This window comes from Phyllostomus hastatus, unplaced genomic scaffold (assembly GCF_019186645.2).
Source record: "Phyllostomus hastatus isolate PE091 unplaced genomic scaffold, TTU_PhHast_1.1 phas_scaffold_216, whole genome shotgun sequence".
Taxonomy (NCBI): domain Eukaryota; kingdom Metazoa; phylum Chordata; class Mammalia; order Chiroptera; family Phyllostomidae; genus Phyllostomus; species Phyllostomus hastatus.
Window position 1 is genome coordinate 19,819,997 of NW_025334018.1, and position 15,756 is coordinate 19,835,752.

The 15,756-nt window shown below is 45.8% G+C and overlaps 1 protein-coding gene across 2 annotated transcripts in view; it reads left to right on the forward strand.

The window, feature by feature from the left end:
- Nucleotides 1-15,592, forward strand: part of OLFM3 (olfactomedin 3) — a 152,838-nt gene extending 137,246 nt beyond the window's left edge. For both annotated transcript variants that reach the window (XM_045817360.1, XM_045817359.1), the window contains exons 5-6: nucleotides 11,524-11,630; nucleotides 12,717-15,592. In XM_045817360.1, coding sequence (XP_045673316.1) covers nucleotides 11,524-11,630; nucleotides 12,717-13,394 — 785 coding nt within the window. In that variant the 3' untranslated portion in view covers nucleotides 13,395-15,592. The remainder of the gene's footprint in view (nucleotides 1-11,523; nucleotides 11,631-12,716) is intronic.
- Nucleotides 15,593-15,756: the final 164 nt, after the last annotated feature.

The following is a 15,756-nucleotide window of genomic DNA, read 5'->3' on the forward strand; positions in this document are numbered from 1 at the left end:
AAAACTCGAGGTCCCAAGTAATAAGACTGGGGTTCTTGTCTGGACCATGCTGGTGCCGAATGGGTTTTAAAGGGGAACACGGTGTCAATGTGGTGGTCGTCATATCTGCACATTCAGCACACACGCAACGAGTCCCCGGTGTGGGCAGGCTCTCTGCCAGGTGTCGGGGCTGCACAGGTGAGCGGCGGCAGCCTGGGTCTCTCCACGGCCATGGGGTTTGTCTTTAGTGGGGACAGCAAGCGCGGGGAAGAGAAGCTGAGTTCATAGCGTGTCCACATGCGGTCGTTTGAGTCACCGCGAGAGCTCTGGGTTAGGTCCCAGCGTTGGCCGTTTTTTGAAAACAGACAGCTCAGTTGGAACTCCCTCGCCAGAGGCACGCGTCGGAGGCAGCAACTTCACACCCAAGTCCTCCTCCCTTCGAAGACCGAGGTGGTTCCCCACACAGGTGTCTTGTTGGGTGCGTACAACAGCAGAGCAGCTCCCCGGACGCCTCAATGAGTTTGACTCGGCGCACAGAACCCAGGGGCTGTAGCAGGAAGCCGGGGAGTCTGTTCGACTCTTCTCTGAACCGCACTCACGCGCAGACACCGCCTCGTCCCCCGCCCCGCCCCGCAGCAACCTCCCCAACCTCCTTTCTGGGCGCCCTCACCTGCACCACCTGAATCCCAGCCTGGTCCGCAGCCCCTCAGCTACAGCGGCCCCGCCCCCACTGCCCTCACCTGAGGTCCTTTCCTCCCCACCACACTGGGCACTACAGTCGGTCTTTGCAAATGCAAATCTACTCAGACCACACCTGCGTTTAAGCAGTTTTCCTTTGAAATGAAATCCAAATAGGTTTGCACAGTTTGTCCTGATGACATCGATTCTTTTCTTTTATAATCTTATTGTTGTTCAATTACAGTTGTCTGAATTCCCCCCGCCCCCCTGCCAAACCCACCTCCCTCCCTTGCTTCCCCCCTCCCCCTTGGTTTTGTCCATGTGTCTTTTGTAGTGGTTCCTAAAAACCCTTCCCCCCTTCCCCTCTGGCTATTGTTAGATTGTTCTTCATTTCAATGACTCTGGTTATACTTTGTTTGCTTTTTTCTTTTGCTGATTATGCTCCAGTTAAAGGTGAGATCCTATGGTATTTGTCCCTCACTGCCTGGCTTATTTCGCTTAGCATAATGCTCTCCAATTCCATCCACGCTGTCACAAAGGGTAGGAGCTCCTTTCTCTCTGCTGGGTAGTATTCCATTGTGTAAATGTACCACAGTTTTTTGATCCACTCATTTACTGATGGGCACTTAGGTTGCTTCCAGCACTTGGCTATTGTAAATAGCACGGCTATGAACATTGGGGTGCATAGGTTCTTTGGGATTAGTGTTTCAGGGTTGATCACATGGATTCTGCCTAATTCTGCACTGCTTTTCTCTCAAGTTCCCATCATGCACCCGCTCTGAACTGGAGCGATTCCGTTCTTTCAGTTCCTCAATGGTGTGTCTGTGCTTTCACCGCCTCCCGGACACGCGACTCCCTCTTCCCCTGCAGCCTGAGCCTGCTCTCCCCACTTCCGCCCACCCGCCCACCCAGATTCTAACAGGTTCTCTTGCTGCACCCCAGATGCCCGCTTTCCCACAGGCCTTTCCGGATGGCTCCTGAGCGTGCTCAGTATCACTCGAGTGGTCTCCTGAAAACCGAAAATGATAACGTGCTTCTTTTTTTTTTAACCTTTACCCCCTTGTGGCCTAGTTGTCCTTGCTCTGAGAGGTCAGGGCCCCCTGTGTGTTGTTCTGGCAAAATCTTTGTGGACGGTCATAAAACATCTAAAATGCAACAGGCCAGAAATAAATGTCTATGCAGTCTTTGAAAGCCAACATTACTTTTAAATTGAAAAGCTTTATGTTGCCTTCAAGAAATAGATCGGTGCACGTCAAACATAAAACATCTTTATGTTTTACAAAACCAAACATGGGTGGGGGTGGGGATGAAGACAACAAAGTGAAGCCCTTCTCCCCTCTCATTTGGTGGCCATCTGTTCTTCCTGCAAGGCCAGGACAGGGCGCGGTTCCCGAACACCCGCTGCGTGGCCCAGCGCAGCACTGAGAGCAAGAAACACTGAAGATCTCCGTGGAAACGGGCATTAAAACGCAAACAGTGCGCCTGGAGTGGAGAGAGGTGAGACACAGCTTGCAAAGATAATAGGGGAAAATGACCGGAAAAAAACATCCCTGCCAGTTATGTTCAGAAGACCTGCGAACGAGTCACTAGCCACAGACACGCCTGCTGTCCCTGAAGTTCCGCACCGTGACATAGGGCGCAGTGTCCCCCGCGCCCACCGGCTGGGTGATGACGCTCGCCTCTGCAGCCCTGGAGCCCTGCTTAGTTTACCACATGGGGAGAGAATGGTGTATTTTACTATACATTGACTTATAATTTATCTTTCTTTATATCCTATGTTTTCCTAGATTACCACTAAATTGCAAGCCTTTGAAAGATATAAAACCTGCGTTTTCAGAGGCAGGCGTACATTGCCAGACTATTTGGGATTTCATACTACAGTTTTGCTCTGTGCAGTTTGGGCATTCAACAGGCTTTGCCTTAAGGATATAGTCATGATTAAGCTTGATCCCAACAAGGTTTGAGGCAGTTTTTTGAAGTAAAACGGGGGTAAAGTTGTGTTAACTGTGGAACACAGAGGTGTCTTGACGCCCATTATTCTTGGTCCCGGTGACCAAACACCCCAGTGCAAACTCGTTCTAGGCCCGATCTAGTACAGCAACTACTACATTCAGTCTGATGACAACCTTTCCCTCAGCACTACTGTGGGTCAGATTAGACACGAAAAGAAAAGGTTAAATGATAGGAAGAGTTGCCCTGGCCAGAGAGCTCAGCTGGTTAGAGCATCATCCCGATATCCCAAGGTAGCAGGTTCGATCCCCCGTCAGGGCACAGACAGGAGTCAACCAATGAATGCATACATAAGTGGAACACATTGATGTGTCTCCCTTCCTCTCTCTCTTCCTCCCTCACTCTTTCCCTCAAATCAATACGTTAAAAAAAAATTTAAGATTTTATTTATTTATTTTTAGAGAGGGAAGGGAGGGAGAAAGAGAGAGAGAAACATCAATGTGTGGTTGCTGGGAGTCATGGCCTGCAACCCAGGCATGTGCCCTGACTGGGAATCGAACCTGCGATGCTTTGGTTCGCAGCCCGTGCTCAATCCACTGAGCTACACCAGCCAGGGCAAGTTAAAAAAAATTAATAAATAATAGAGATTTTATCATCAAATGGATGGAAGAGGTAACCTTATTGTAAGGAACCTCAATAGATAAGACTTTAAAAACCAGACCACATCTACTTATTCCTATCTGAGTTCTTCCATGGCCCTAAGTAAAAAGAAGTAACATGCTGTCATAAAAACATACTCGCTATTCTATTTAACTTATTTATATGATCATGGCCTTAGGGTTCAAATCCTGAAGCTGTTAGTCCAGGACATTACAAAGGACAAATATATATATTAAACAAATAAACAGAAGAGAAGACAGATGTTGTTCATACTTCACTGCTCCAAACTGATCTTCCTGCTCAATTCCAAGAAACATCTCGTCCTGAGCTACAGATGGATACATATGGATTGTAATGGATATTGCAAAGTCTAAAAGGCATCAGAAAGTGAGATGGTCACATTCTTCCACTACCTATTCAGTATAGTTTCTGAATATACAGAACCATACACACAAAATATATTATGAAATGCTAATGTTCCCTCATAGGTCTCACTGCAGACAAGAGCATAGCAGGAGAAAATCAATGAAGCAAAACTCCGAACTTCTCTCGGTGCCTTCCGCTTCTGCAAGAACATTCGTCTCCCAGGCATTTGCGAAAATTGTCCTTCCTGCCTGGTGTCCTGTGTCCTCACGGAAAGCGAGAGTGAAGTGAGAAAGATAGTTATTCATTTGAACAAAAGCTCACTTGGGGGAGCCAAGAAATAGAAATGATGTTTCCTGTTTATTTTACTTTACGTTTGCAATTTCTGCCCCCCATCGGGTCCAAGAATACCTAGCATTCCCTGAGCATAAAGATCCACAAAATTTTAGCTACAAGAGCAGCCAGTGTTTATCAATTCCTGCAACTTTCATTTTTATCAATTTCCTGTGACAAGATGCATTTTAGCTTAGAAACCCAGTAAGTGTTTGTAAGAGAAATATCTACCAGGATGAAATCAATGAGAGCCCTTTGTGTGTTTTGCTTCCTGGGACTCAGAGTAGATGATGATGATGATGATGATAAAAGTGACCTTATCATCACCCATCAAAATCATAAATTTACTTAAGACCTAGTATGTGTGTGTGTGTGTGTGTGTGTGTTTTACTACCACCACAAATACTGCCTTCTCCCCAGCACCTAACAGTTTGTTGATCACGTATTCATTGGGCATTCTCTTAGTTAGATTAACAAAGTGTCAAGCTCAGACCGTCCATCTTACAGAGGAAGAAACCACCCCGGAAAATAACTGCACTATCCGATATTATATGATGCTGTAAGGTGGTGGCTTAGATCCCAAATCAGCTCTCCTAACACCCACCTGAGCATTCTCATCTGGACGGAACGTACTACACAAAGAATATTTCATGAGAAATTTCTGGGAAAGTTGTGGAGGAAGAGACAGACAAATGGGACCGTCTAAAAGAATAGACAGAGGCATGGTTCCTCATGGTTACTACATAGATTAAATCAGCATCTACCTAAGGGTTCATTTATTTCATTATTCTTTCTTTTACATCATCGGTTTCTCCTTCTCTATCAGATTATTCCTGAACAGTCTTTCCTTAAACAATGAGATCAGCACAATAGAGATTTCCCATGACCCCATATTTCTCTACCCCCTCTCCCTGCTTGTCCCCCGAAAGAGTCTCCCCTGCAGCTCCTGCTTCCGTTTACACACAGGGGTATCCAGCCCGTGGCCCGTGGGCCTCATGTGGCCCAGGGTGGCTATGAATGCAGCCCAACACAAAATCATAAATTCCCTTAAGACCTCTTTTTGCTCATCAGTTTTCATTAGCGCATGTGTATTTACTGTGTGGCCCAACACAACTCTCCTCCCTCCAGTGTGGCCCGGAGACGCCAAAAGGTCGACACCCCTGCTGTGTCACCTGTATGCTGTATTGTGTGTTCACCACCGCAAGTCAAGTCTCTTCCTGTCACAATTCACCCTCCCAGAACCCTCGTTCATCCACCCTCACCCCCTTTCCCTCCTCCGGTCATCCCCACACCCTTGTCCGACCCTGTGAGACACCCATCACGACTCCTGGTACCCACGAGACACCGAGAGGTAGATACTCTGCAAGCCCCCAGAGAATGAGCGATGGGATCGGGGTCCACAGCTGGGCTCTGAGGCTTCTCCACCCCTAACCGACCCACTGCCCGGACGTCCTTCCTCTCCGCTGCTGGGCCCACAGCTGACCTCGGACTAAACACCCCGCTCTCTCTCTCTGAGAGGCCGTCCCTGCCGGCCTGGCCAGAAGCAGCTCCCCAGCCGCTCTTTGTCAGACCGCCCTGTTTAAATGCCTGCGTTAAACGTATTCCTGCCTGACATACCAGCTTGTTTGCTTACTTATTTACTCCTTGCTCTGTCATCGAACTGTAAGCTTCACTGGAAAAGAGGTCTCATGTCTTGCTCACCAGTGTAATTCTAATACCTAGAGCAGTGCGTGGTGCTCATGAAATCTTAGCTAGGTGAGTGGATGAATGAATGCAGGCATGCATGAACGAATGAATGAATCACCCCATCGGAAGACAACTTACAAAAGCCTTTTCTTTAGCTCCCAAAGCTTTCTGAGACAGAATTGATTGGAATTAGAATGAAATATCCCTGCCAAACAAGATAGCTGGTAAAAGGGTTGATTAGCTAATAGGCCGCCCCGCCACGATCACCCAGTGTGGAGGGACTTGATGTGCGGCACCCTACCCCTGACTCAGGGAAGAGAAGAGGACATTTCTTTACATAATTACCGCAGACTTTCTGGGGGGGTTTAAGCAAGTTTATTGCCACGTAGTTCAAAATTCTCTATATACTGTTTCAGACTAAGAGACTGAGGGACTCATTTAAGATATGGATCTTATTTTTAAATTGTTGATGTTTTGGATTATTAACTCCTCACCTCAAGTGAGCCTCTTAGATCAATACTACAAAAACTGGTCACTCGGAGGATGGGACTTTGGGGGTGAAAAAGCCCACTTTCATTGTGGGCTGAGGTTCAGCCCAGGCTGGGCACAGGAAGACGAAGGCCACCATTGCGCGCTGCGAATTCCCGGGCAGCCGGGAGAGCGCTGGTGGGTGCCGGACCTGGGGGGAGGGGGGGTGAGGGAAAGAGGAACACACACGGGAGGATTGAAGAACGGGAAGCACAAGTTCATAAAGGACCGCAGGACCTCCCTGGCCAGAGACTAGACATGCAACATCTTCATTTGGAATGAGGGTTCTCGTAGTTTCACAGGCATGTTTTGAAATGGCTGCCTCTAACGTAAAAGCCCCTTCCCTGAAATCTCGCAGAGTTAAATTTTGCAGAATTGTATTGATTTACCAGGTCACAGAGCTAAGTTTCCTTCGCATGGAGAAGGGCCGCTAAGATCCACAGCCAGGACCTGATAAAAATATGTAAGTGCACTGAACTGGTCCTTGGCGGGCCTTCTCGTTTATTTCTCACAAAAAGCTGAACATGAAAGATGAGCTGCATTTGCTAGTCTCCTTCTGTATTTGACAGTTTATGGGTCTGTTTTGTAGCTGAGTAGGGGTAAATGTGGCTTGAAATAAGATAAACTTCAAGTTCCTTAAGAAGGCTATCTTAATGGGAGAGATGCTATGATACATCAGAGTACTCAGGGCTGCGTTTCCGTAACACTCGTTTATTGTAATACCGACAGATGCTCAGTGCCTTCAATGCTACACCCTTTCTTCCCACCGTAGATTTGGTCTGAAAGAACCCGCCTCACTTCACTTTCCTTGCCCGCTGAGTCAAAAAGGGCAAGAGGAAAGAAAGAAATGGTATGATGGCCACAGGCAATGGCATTTTGAGAAGCTACAGTACGTAAACCTATGTGGTCTCCCTGTGTCTACCCCCGCCAACACCTAGCATAGTGCCAGCACATAGCAACTTCTCGGTCAAGGATTGGTCCATGACTAAATTGAGTATTTTATATTTCAGTAGTAACTATTGGTTTTCCCCTCTACCATTTTTCAGAGGAAATGCCCATTGCTACAAGAAGAAAGCAACGTCATTTTCAGTTTAGGTATCAGAAGCCTTTAACCCCTGCTATAATTTCTGTCTCCATTCCTGGTCGGAACAGCCTAAGGCTCAGCCAGCACTGCCCGCCTGTCCTGTGGACACAAGGTTGGGTTAGCGCCAAACAGCACAGAAGTGGAGGCGCCCACACCCCCCACAATCTGTCACTGTTTGGAAATGTTGATTGCATGAGATCCATGGCAAGGATAATTCCGGGACAGATTTTAACTACTCCATCCAACTCGATTCCTGTTAACGTTATGTCTGCATAAACTGAATCCAGAGGGCGATTTAAACCCAGAGAACGAATTAACATCAGAAACGTGCACACATCGGAGGGAAATGTGAGCGTCGTGTCTTCTTGCTTTGTCCAAACGGAGCTTCGTGCATCAGGGCAGGGCCCCCGATGGCAGAGGGGCTGGTTTTGCTGAAAGGCAGGTTCGAACACTCCCTCTGAGGGTCAGTGGTATACTTTCACTGTCCAAAATGTCAAGTCCAACTCCAGAACAACAAAGTGTTCACTCTCAGTATCAAAAATGACTTGCGGTCACCATAATTTCCTCCTAATTATGTGTCCTCTCGGCCTTTAACTCTGGGTATAGTTTCATGGGGGCAAACATTTCGTCATGTTTATGTTTCATATCTGGGGTATTATACTGATCTATTTCCAAAGCAAATTCAAATGGACTAATGTGATTCCATGTATCTGGGTTTTTTGTTGTTGTTGTTGTTCAAATGATAGTGAAAGATCATTCATCTCTAAAGGAGAGTTTCCAGGAAATTTTAGACTAATTTTTTCTCCTATGGAAAGTGGATCTTCAACAGGAGCCTATTTTCCAAGGTCATAATCACTTACTCTGTTGAAATAAAATGCACAACATTTTTGCCTGGACATGCATAACATGTTAGTACCGTTCCTACACGTGGGCTCACCAATGCAATATTGGCTTTTCTTAACACACACATAAAGTAACAGAAGAATGTTATAATTCATTGTAAGGAATCTAATTTTTTAAAGGTTGAAAGAATTAGAGAGAGAGAGATGGCCATGTAAATATAAGATAGAGCCGGAAGTTTAAAGAACACTGTTTCAATCTAGTCCTTGCAGGACTGAAACCAAATTAAAATACAGAAAATTAATCACAGCGTCCATTCCCGACACTGTTTACATCTTCACTGCCCACCTGGCACGTAAAAACCTGAGAATGATTTGATGGTGAGTATTACGTGTAGTAGCAGCTATTTTAACCTTTAAAACTGCACGCACTGTATGCACAGGACTAGAAACGATGCGCTCAGACTAAGAGGGCTCAGAGTACAGAGCGACCCTCTCCGGGTCGAGCTCTGCTCCCCAGGGGCAGCTGCGTGTACGTTTACTTTTAAGGCTCCACGTAGTTAAATCTTATCTCTAAAAGATGCTTATCTGCCCCCCTTTTTAAATCAGCTTTATCCGATTTAAAGATTGCTTACTGACTCTCTGCTCCACAGAATGAAGATGTAGGTCACCGAACCACAAGGCCGGTTTCTCTCTTGTCTCCTCCTAATACTTGTGCCGAGTCACCGTTCGACCCTTAGCTGTGCAGCGTCACGCCTCGTAGGGAGATCCTTGTTGTTTTTCATCAGCTGCAGGGAAAGACTATTTAACACCATGCTTTTAAATGCGAGCTAGTTACACCCCCTCTTTCCCTCATCTCTTCTCCCAGTTTTTCATTCTCTCACAGTGCGTGCGACCTTTACCTCCCTGTCATCATGGCTGGAGACACCTTGCATTTTCTACAACCACACAGCAGATGAAACCTCTGTTTTCCGTCATGAGTTGCGGGCTGACTCTACAAGTGAAGCATTTACGTTGTTGTGACAATGCTCACCTTGTCGTTTAGGGGCTGAGTGGCAGACTCGGATGTTTTCCAAGGTCTCAGTGTCTGTGACCTTCCAAGGAGAGCATGACTAGGGTCAAGTTCCAATGAATCCTCCTTGCAGGTACTTCCCTCCGTGCCTTCACCATACCCAGTCTTCCCTGGAGCGGCTCATACAGGATTTCCAAGGTCATTCCTCTCACGGCCGAGACCTCCCTCCTGGAGGTGGCCCTTTTCCTTCTGGACTGGTCGCTCTCAAGACCTGCTCAGCCGTCATTCAGACACAAGTCACTGCTCCCTGGACTCGTGTCTCGCCCTTTCTTAGTTCACTCGTGTATTTTGCTACAATATATTCCCAAGTAACTTCTTCAGAAAGGGTGAGACTTTGGAAAGTTTGTCAGAGAATGACTTATTCCATCTCTCTCTGTAAAGACACCGATGACTGCCTTCCAGCTCGCGCATCGATGGTGGGAGCGGTGGGGGAGCCCGACACCAGCTGATTCCGATCCATCTGCGTGCGCCCACACACACGCTCCCCCTGAAAAGTTCCGATGTCTTCTCTTGACTACGAATCTTCTAAGTCTCACGGTGACTTTTTAATAATCGGAATATTTAGGTTTTTTTTAATAGTATCTTTTTTTAAAGACTTTATTCATTTATTTTTAGAGAGAGAAGGGAGGGAGAAAGAGAGAGAGAGAGAAACATCAATGTGCAGTTGCTGGGGGCCGTGGCCTGCAACCCAGGCATGTGCCCTGACTGGGAATTGAACCTGCGACACTTTGGTTCGCAGCCCGCACTCAATCCACTGAGCTATGCCAGCCAGGCACCGGAATATTTAGGTTTTGAAGGCGGGACAATTCTTTAGCCTCTTAAACCAGAGTTACTTTGCATCTCTTACCTGCTACTTCTGCTACTTTTATTTTGTGGAATTTAGTATTCATGCCTAAGGGGAATGAAAACATGCATTCTGCTTTGTGGTGATTTTCAGGGGGTGGGTGTATTCCTATTTATTTCAGTATACTTGAAATTTCATATACATTCCATCTGTGATATCAGAAATATTAGGTTGGTTATACTATGTTCACTCGTAATGGTCAGAGAATACACTCCACTTTGCAGATATCAGTGAAGTAACTAGTACAAAATGTACTGTTATTCTTCATCGTCTTTCTAACTGCACAATTTAGTATTCAGCCAGTTACAAATTACTCACACAAGGAAGCTCCAGGCTGGGGTTAGTTGTGTCCCTGATTCGCTTTGGAGATCTGTTCTTTCTCTTCCAGACACACAGGAACCAACAGAAACAAACTAAAAATGTATCAAGTCTAAGGATAGGCAGAGGAGAATGGAAGAGACATGGAACCAAAAGAACGAACAATTTTAAGTAAAAATAAAAGTAGAAAGGAAAAACGGGTGTCAATGATAGGAAGGAGTGTTCCTCGGTTCAGACCGCATGTCAGTCCCCACAGGCACTCACACCACTGCCTTTCACATGGTGCGACCCATCACTGTCAAATTTCGCCATTTAAGAATCTCACAAAATGCCTGGGTTTCTCTTCGGTTTAGGTTCTGACATTTTTGCAGTCCAGGGTTTTCCTAACATCTTATTTGGTAAAAATATTACCATTTTGGATAAAGCCATTAGTTTTCATGGCATCTGTTGCATGGAAGGATTCTCTGTATCTTTCAGAGCACGTGACCCCAGGGCTTGGGGCTGAGCTGCAAGAGCTGTTTGTCCTTGACCCTCACGCTCCGTCAGGCCCTAGCATCTGCACAAGGCATTTACACTTGGGAGCCGATGCAGGCCCACCGTGGTGGAGCTTCTGTTGTTATATTCTATAATGACATCTTCATGGGGGCTGCAGACGGATTCTGCAGTACAACTGGAAACCTGCCCACAGAGCTGTTTCTGACTCGTACAAGTTGTGCAAAGTCTTGCAGCCCAGGGGGCAGAGAGGGAAGGAGCTTCTGGGGAGGTGGACGGGTCCATCAGCGATTTGTTTACCTTTTCTGATTCCTGGAAGATACAGTCGCTGAACTGGCGTGCTGATAGTGGCTCTCCTCACTTGTTTCTTCCCAGGTTGTCCAGATCACTATCTATCTTTAATCTCTGGCGGGGGAGGGGTGGGGGATGGCGGCAAGCAGGGGAGATAGGGAGCATCTGTAATAGTGTCAACCATACATATAGATAAAAATAAACTCCATATATTAGATGCAGAGCATTGCAAAAGCGACTCTTTATGGTTCACATTATATTGAACTGTGTGACTCCCGGCACGAATGATCATCCATTCAGGATACTCGATGTTAACCCCATGATTTAGGAGCTGTTTTTTTTTCCTCTTGTACACTGGAATCGTTGCCCATGGCCACCCAACATGTTTACGTTTCTCTACTCCCAGCATGCGGCAAACTGATGAAAATCACGGGCCCGATCACCATCAAGACCTCCGGAACCCGCTTCGGCGCCTGGATGACCGACCCCCTGGCGTCCGAGAAAAACAACAGAGTATGTTGCCTTTGCTTAGAACAATGTTTTATTTGTACCTTTTGTCTACGGAGCTACTCACTTTCCTTAGGGATATGGTTTCAGGCTGAAAACTGTTACATTGCTGCAAATATGTTCAGTGTGATAATATTAACACAGTTACAGATAGATGGCAAAAACTTACTTTACTAAAATGTTCCATCCTATAATTCACCGATACAGTGAGTCTACTTTTTACCTGTTTTACTCTTTACACTTTAAAAAACTAATTACAAGAACACAAAATTCTCTATATATTTCTATTAAAACCTGCTCCTTAATGTCAAAAAAAACCAAATAAGTGAAAAACTTGAGCTAACCAATTGACCAAACAAGGTTAAATATCCTGCAGTCCAGAGGTAATTTTAAAGGAAACAGTGCTGAAACTTTGGCGGTGGGGTGTTTTCATAAACTGGCAATACCTGCATTACATCAATCCGTATAGTGGAACCTTACCATAGCTCTGTTTGTGTTCTGTTGCTGAGCTCAGTATCATTACGATTCTCCAAAGGGTTACACCCAAATGAGATTAGTGTGGCTAGGTTAGTAAAATGGCTGTATGAAAAGGTGGTTGTACTTATAAAGCTGGTCCTGTGAACAAGTGTTGGTTTCTGGAAGGTTCTGTGGTGTCCATAAAGGAGAAATAAACAGTACAAAGTTAGACCATACATTTTCCAGAGCAAGTTACAGAAGAGACAAGTTTGCTGAAGGCGGTATTTTTGCAGTCACTGAGCGCTCTGGTCTATCAGGTAGCTACGCAAAGTGGTGTGGTTCGTGCTGATACACAGTTGGCTCATTCTGTCATATGTATTGAATGGTCAAAAAAATGGGGCAAAAACCAAATCAGCTTCAGGGAAGTATATCCCATTGTTTCCTTCCCACGTGGGCCATGCCCCCACGATTTTTGCAAAAGCCTGCAGTACCGTCAGTGCTAAGAGGATGTGGTTTTGGGAGCCTGAGCACAGCGACACGAATAAGTGCTGACTCTTACGGTCTTCACTGTGGGATTCTCAGGGAAGCACAGAATGTACGGACTCCATTTATTCACTTGTTGCCCCTCCTCCCCAGGTCTGGTACATGGACAGCTACACCAACAACAAGATCGTCCGCGAGTACAAATCCATGGCGGACTTCGTCAGCGGGGCAGAGTCCAGGACCTACAACCTGCCCTTCAAGTGGGCGGGGACCAACCACGTGGTCTACAACGGCTCCCTCTACTTCAACAAGTACCAGAGTAACATCATCATCAAGTACAGCTTTGACCTGGGCAGGGTGCTCGCCCAGCGCAGCCTGGAGTACGCGGGCTTCCAGAACGTCTACCCCTACACGTGGGGGGGCTTCTCCGACATCGACCTCATGGCCGACGAAATCGGGCTGTGGGCCGTGTACGCGACGAACCAGAACGCGGGCAACATTGTCATCAGCCAGCTGAACCAAGACACCCTGGAGGTGACGAAGAGCTGGAACACCGGCTACCCCAAGAGGAGTGCGGGGGAGTCCTTCATGATCTGCGGGACGCTCTACGTCACCAACTCGCACTTAACCGGGGCCAAGGTGTACTACTCCTACTCCACCAAAACCTCCACGTACGAGTACACGGACATCCCCTTCCACAACCAGTATTTCCACATCTCCATGCTCGACTACAACGCCAGGGATAGAGCCCTTTACGCCTGGAACAACGGCCACCAGGTCCTCTTCAACGTCACCCTCTTCCACATCATCAAGACCGAGGACGACACATAGGCCCACGTCACTCGGGGTCGTCGATCTCACCGGTGTCATTCGTGATAAACTCTATAGGACGCCTCTTGTTTTTTCCTTTGTTCCAACTTCCCACCATCTCTCCAAAGCATTGTTATGATCACGTTGGTGTTTCCAACAGCAGCTGAGCCTGCCTAAGTTGACCTGTTGGAGACCCAACTGAATTCCTGCATTTACAAGGCCTGTCTCGTCCTTGTCATGAAAAGCACTAGAAAGGCTTACGTGGCTACAGTCGTAGTTTTGCAAAAGATTAATGGTCTGCCTTATATTAGAGTCAGAGATTAATGGTAGCTTAAATGCATGAACGTCTCTTTTTTTTTACCTCTGTCATTTTTTTACTGTCTCTAGCTCCACATTAGGAAACATTCTTGTAGAAATCAGAAAAAAAAAGAAAAAATACTTTCTCTCTATTCATTTCTTTGAAAAGCTAGGGTTTTATGTCTATGGGAAAATAATATGAATCATTTTGCGGTTCCTCAACCTTCCAATGCGGTGCTCTTCAGCCATTTTTAAATCTCTTGCTCACGTGTTATTGGCAATACGTCTTTCTACCATTGCAACCACCATTGTGCAATTGTGGCTCTTCACTTCTGTGAAAGTAATATTTTTAATAAAAGGACACTGAAGTGTAATCTCAGTAACTATTAATGGATCAACTTTCAAGTGGGGTCAAGAAGGAAGTATCTTCTCGGCTTACCCCTTTACATAGTATCTATTATAAGCTAAAAAAAAAATCAAACCAGGTCCCTTACCCAGAGTCTTTCTTTTGCCCCACATTTTCTGATCCACTGACACGAGATGAGAAAGAGATTCAGCGTGGGGGGGAGTTCCTCTGTCCACCCACCCGAAGGCGACCCTCGGAGGGGATTGCCAAGTTGCAGCCGAGTCACAAAAATCAAATTGGAGTTGACCGTACTTGATACAACCAAATGAAGCTTGTTCCTCATAATTAAAAATATTGGTGTTTGGTTACACAACTCGTAATACTAGTGTAACTCCTTGTGTCAGGACCAAGGACAGGGAGCACATGCGAAAAGTCATAAAGGAATTTCTGCAACATCACCTAGATTGACAGGGTCAGCTCTGGGGCATTATTGGCAGGATCTGTGCAAGAGGAAATGATGGGCAGAACCAGGAGTTGTCTGGGTGGCTTCATGTGCTGATGACCAATTTGGAAGGCGACTCCTGGTTTCCCTGATTCATTGCGTGTGCAGAAATAAATAACGTAACCAAAAAAGACAGGTTTAATAATATTTTTAGGTCAATCACTCCAAAAACGTATAAATTAGTATACTTCAAACACATCGAGTTTGGTGTGCTTTCCATATATTAAAAATATTTACCTAACGCAGTTTTACAGAAACCAGTGTGGGTTGGTTTTATAATTTAAAAAGTATAGAATATAATAAATAATATATAACTCAAATTGTTGTAAATGTTTAGTTTCGCACATACATCATACTGCAATTTTCCTTTGTAAAGTAAGGATGTAACCATTCAGATAAAGCATTGTGTACAGAAATGCTAATGCTTAAGAGTAATTCATTTCAGCCATCACAAGTAAAAAACATCATTCTCGAATAGCTCACTGTCAAAAAGGTAGGATGAAATAATCCAGTCTTGAAAATGTTCAAGTTTAAGGACAATCTCTCTCTCTGTCTCTGTCTCTCTGTCTCTCTTGCCTCCTGGGTGCTTTCACAATGTTGTCTTTCTTCTCTTCGGGAACATCCGTCTCAGTTCTCCTCTGCTTTTGAGTGTTAGAAGCTTTAGGGGACTCCCTTGTCATTCGTTGTACACGCCACAAAACCCATCAGCCAAATACTGTGTGCATCAGGAGTTTGTACGAAGAAAAGAAAGTCACCTTCAGAAATCAACGAATTTTTAAGTCGACGACCTCTCATGAGTAGCTGGATCTTCGTTACTTGCTCCTTTTAAAATGATGTGATGTGGTATCACGTACATTCCCAGCCGGGTGTCACAGCTTTTGTGAGATGTGCAGCTCGTAAAGCACTTTCTCGTCTCCCGTGTGAGGTTTCATCGCCGTCTCTGACTCCGGGTGTCGCACCGCCGCCCAGCGCGCCCGGACTCCACGCCTGTCACTGGGACTAGCACCCTGCGTCTAACCATGTGACTTGCATTGAACAGTGACTGTTTAAAAGCATTTTTCTTAATGAGTTATCAGTTCTGTGCCTGAAATAAAGAAGAACTTCCTCTGATCGCTGTTGTTGTTTTTAAATCTCAAACAAAACACATTTCACGAGGGAGATCAGGAGTATTTTAAGGTCATCCCCATAATCCCACCAGTACAGAAACCCAAGCTCAGCGAGTCTGACTCTCACGTGAA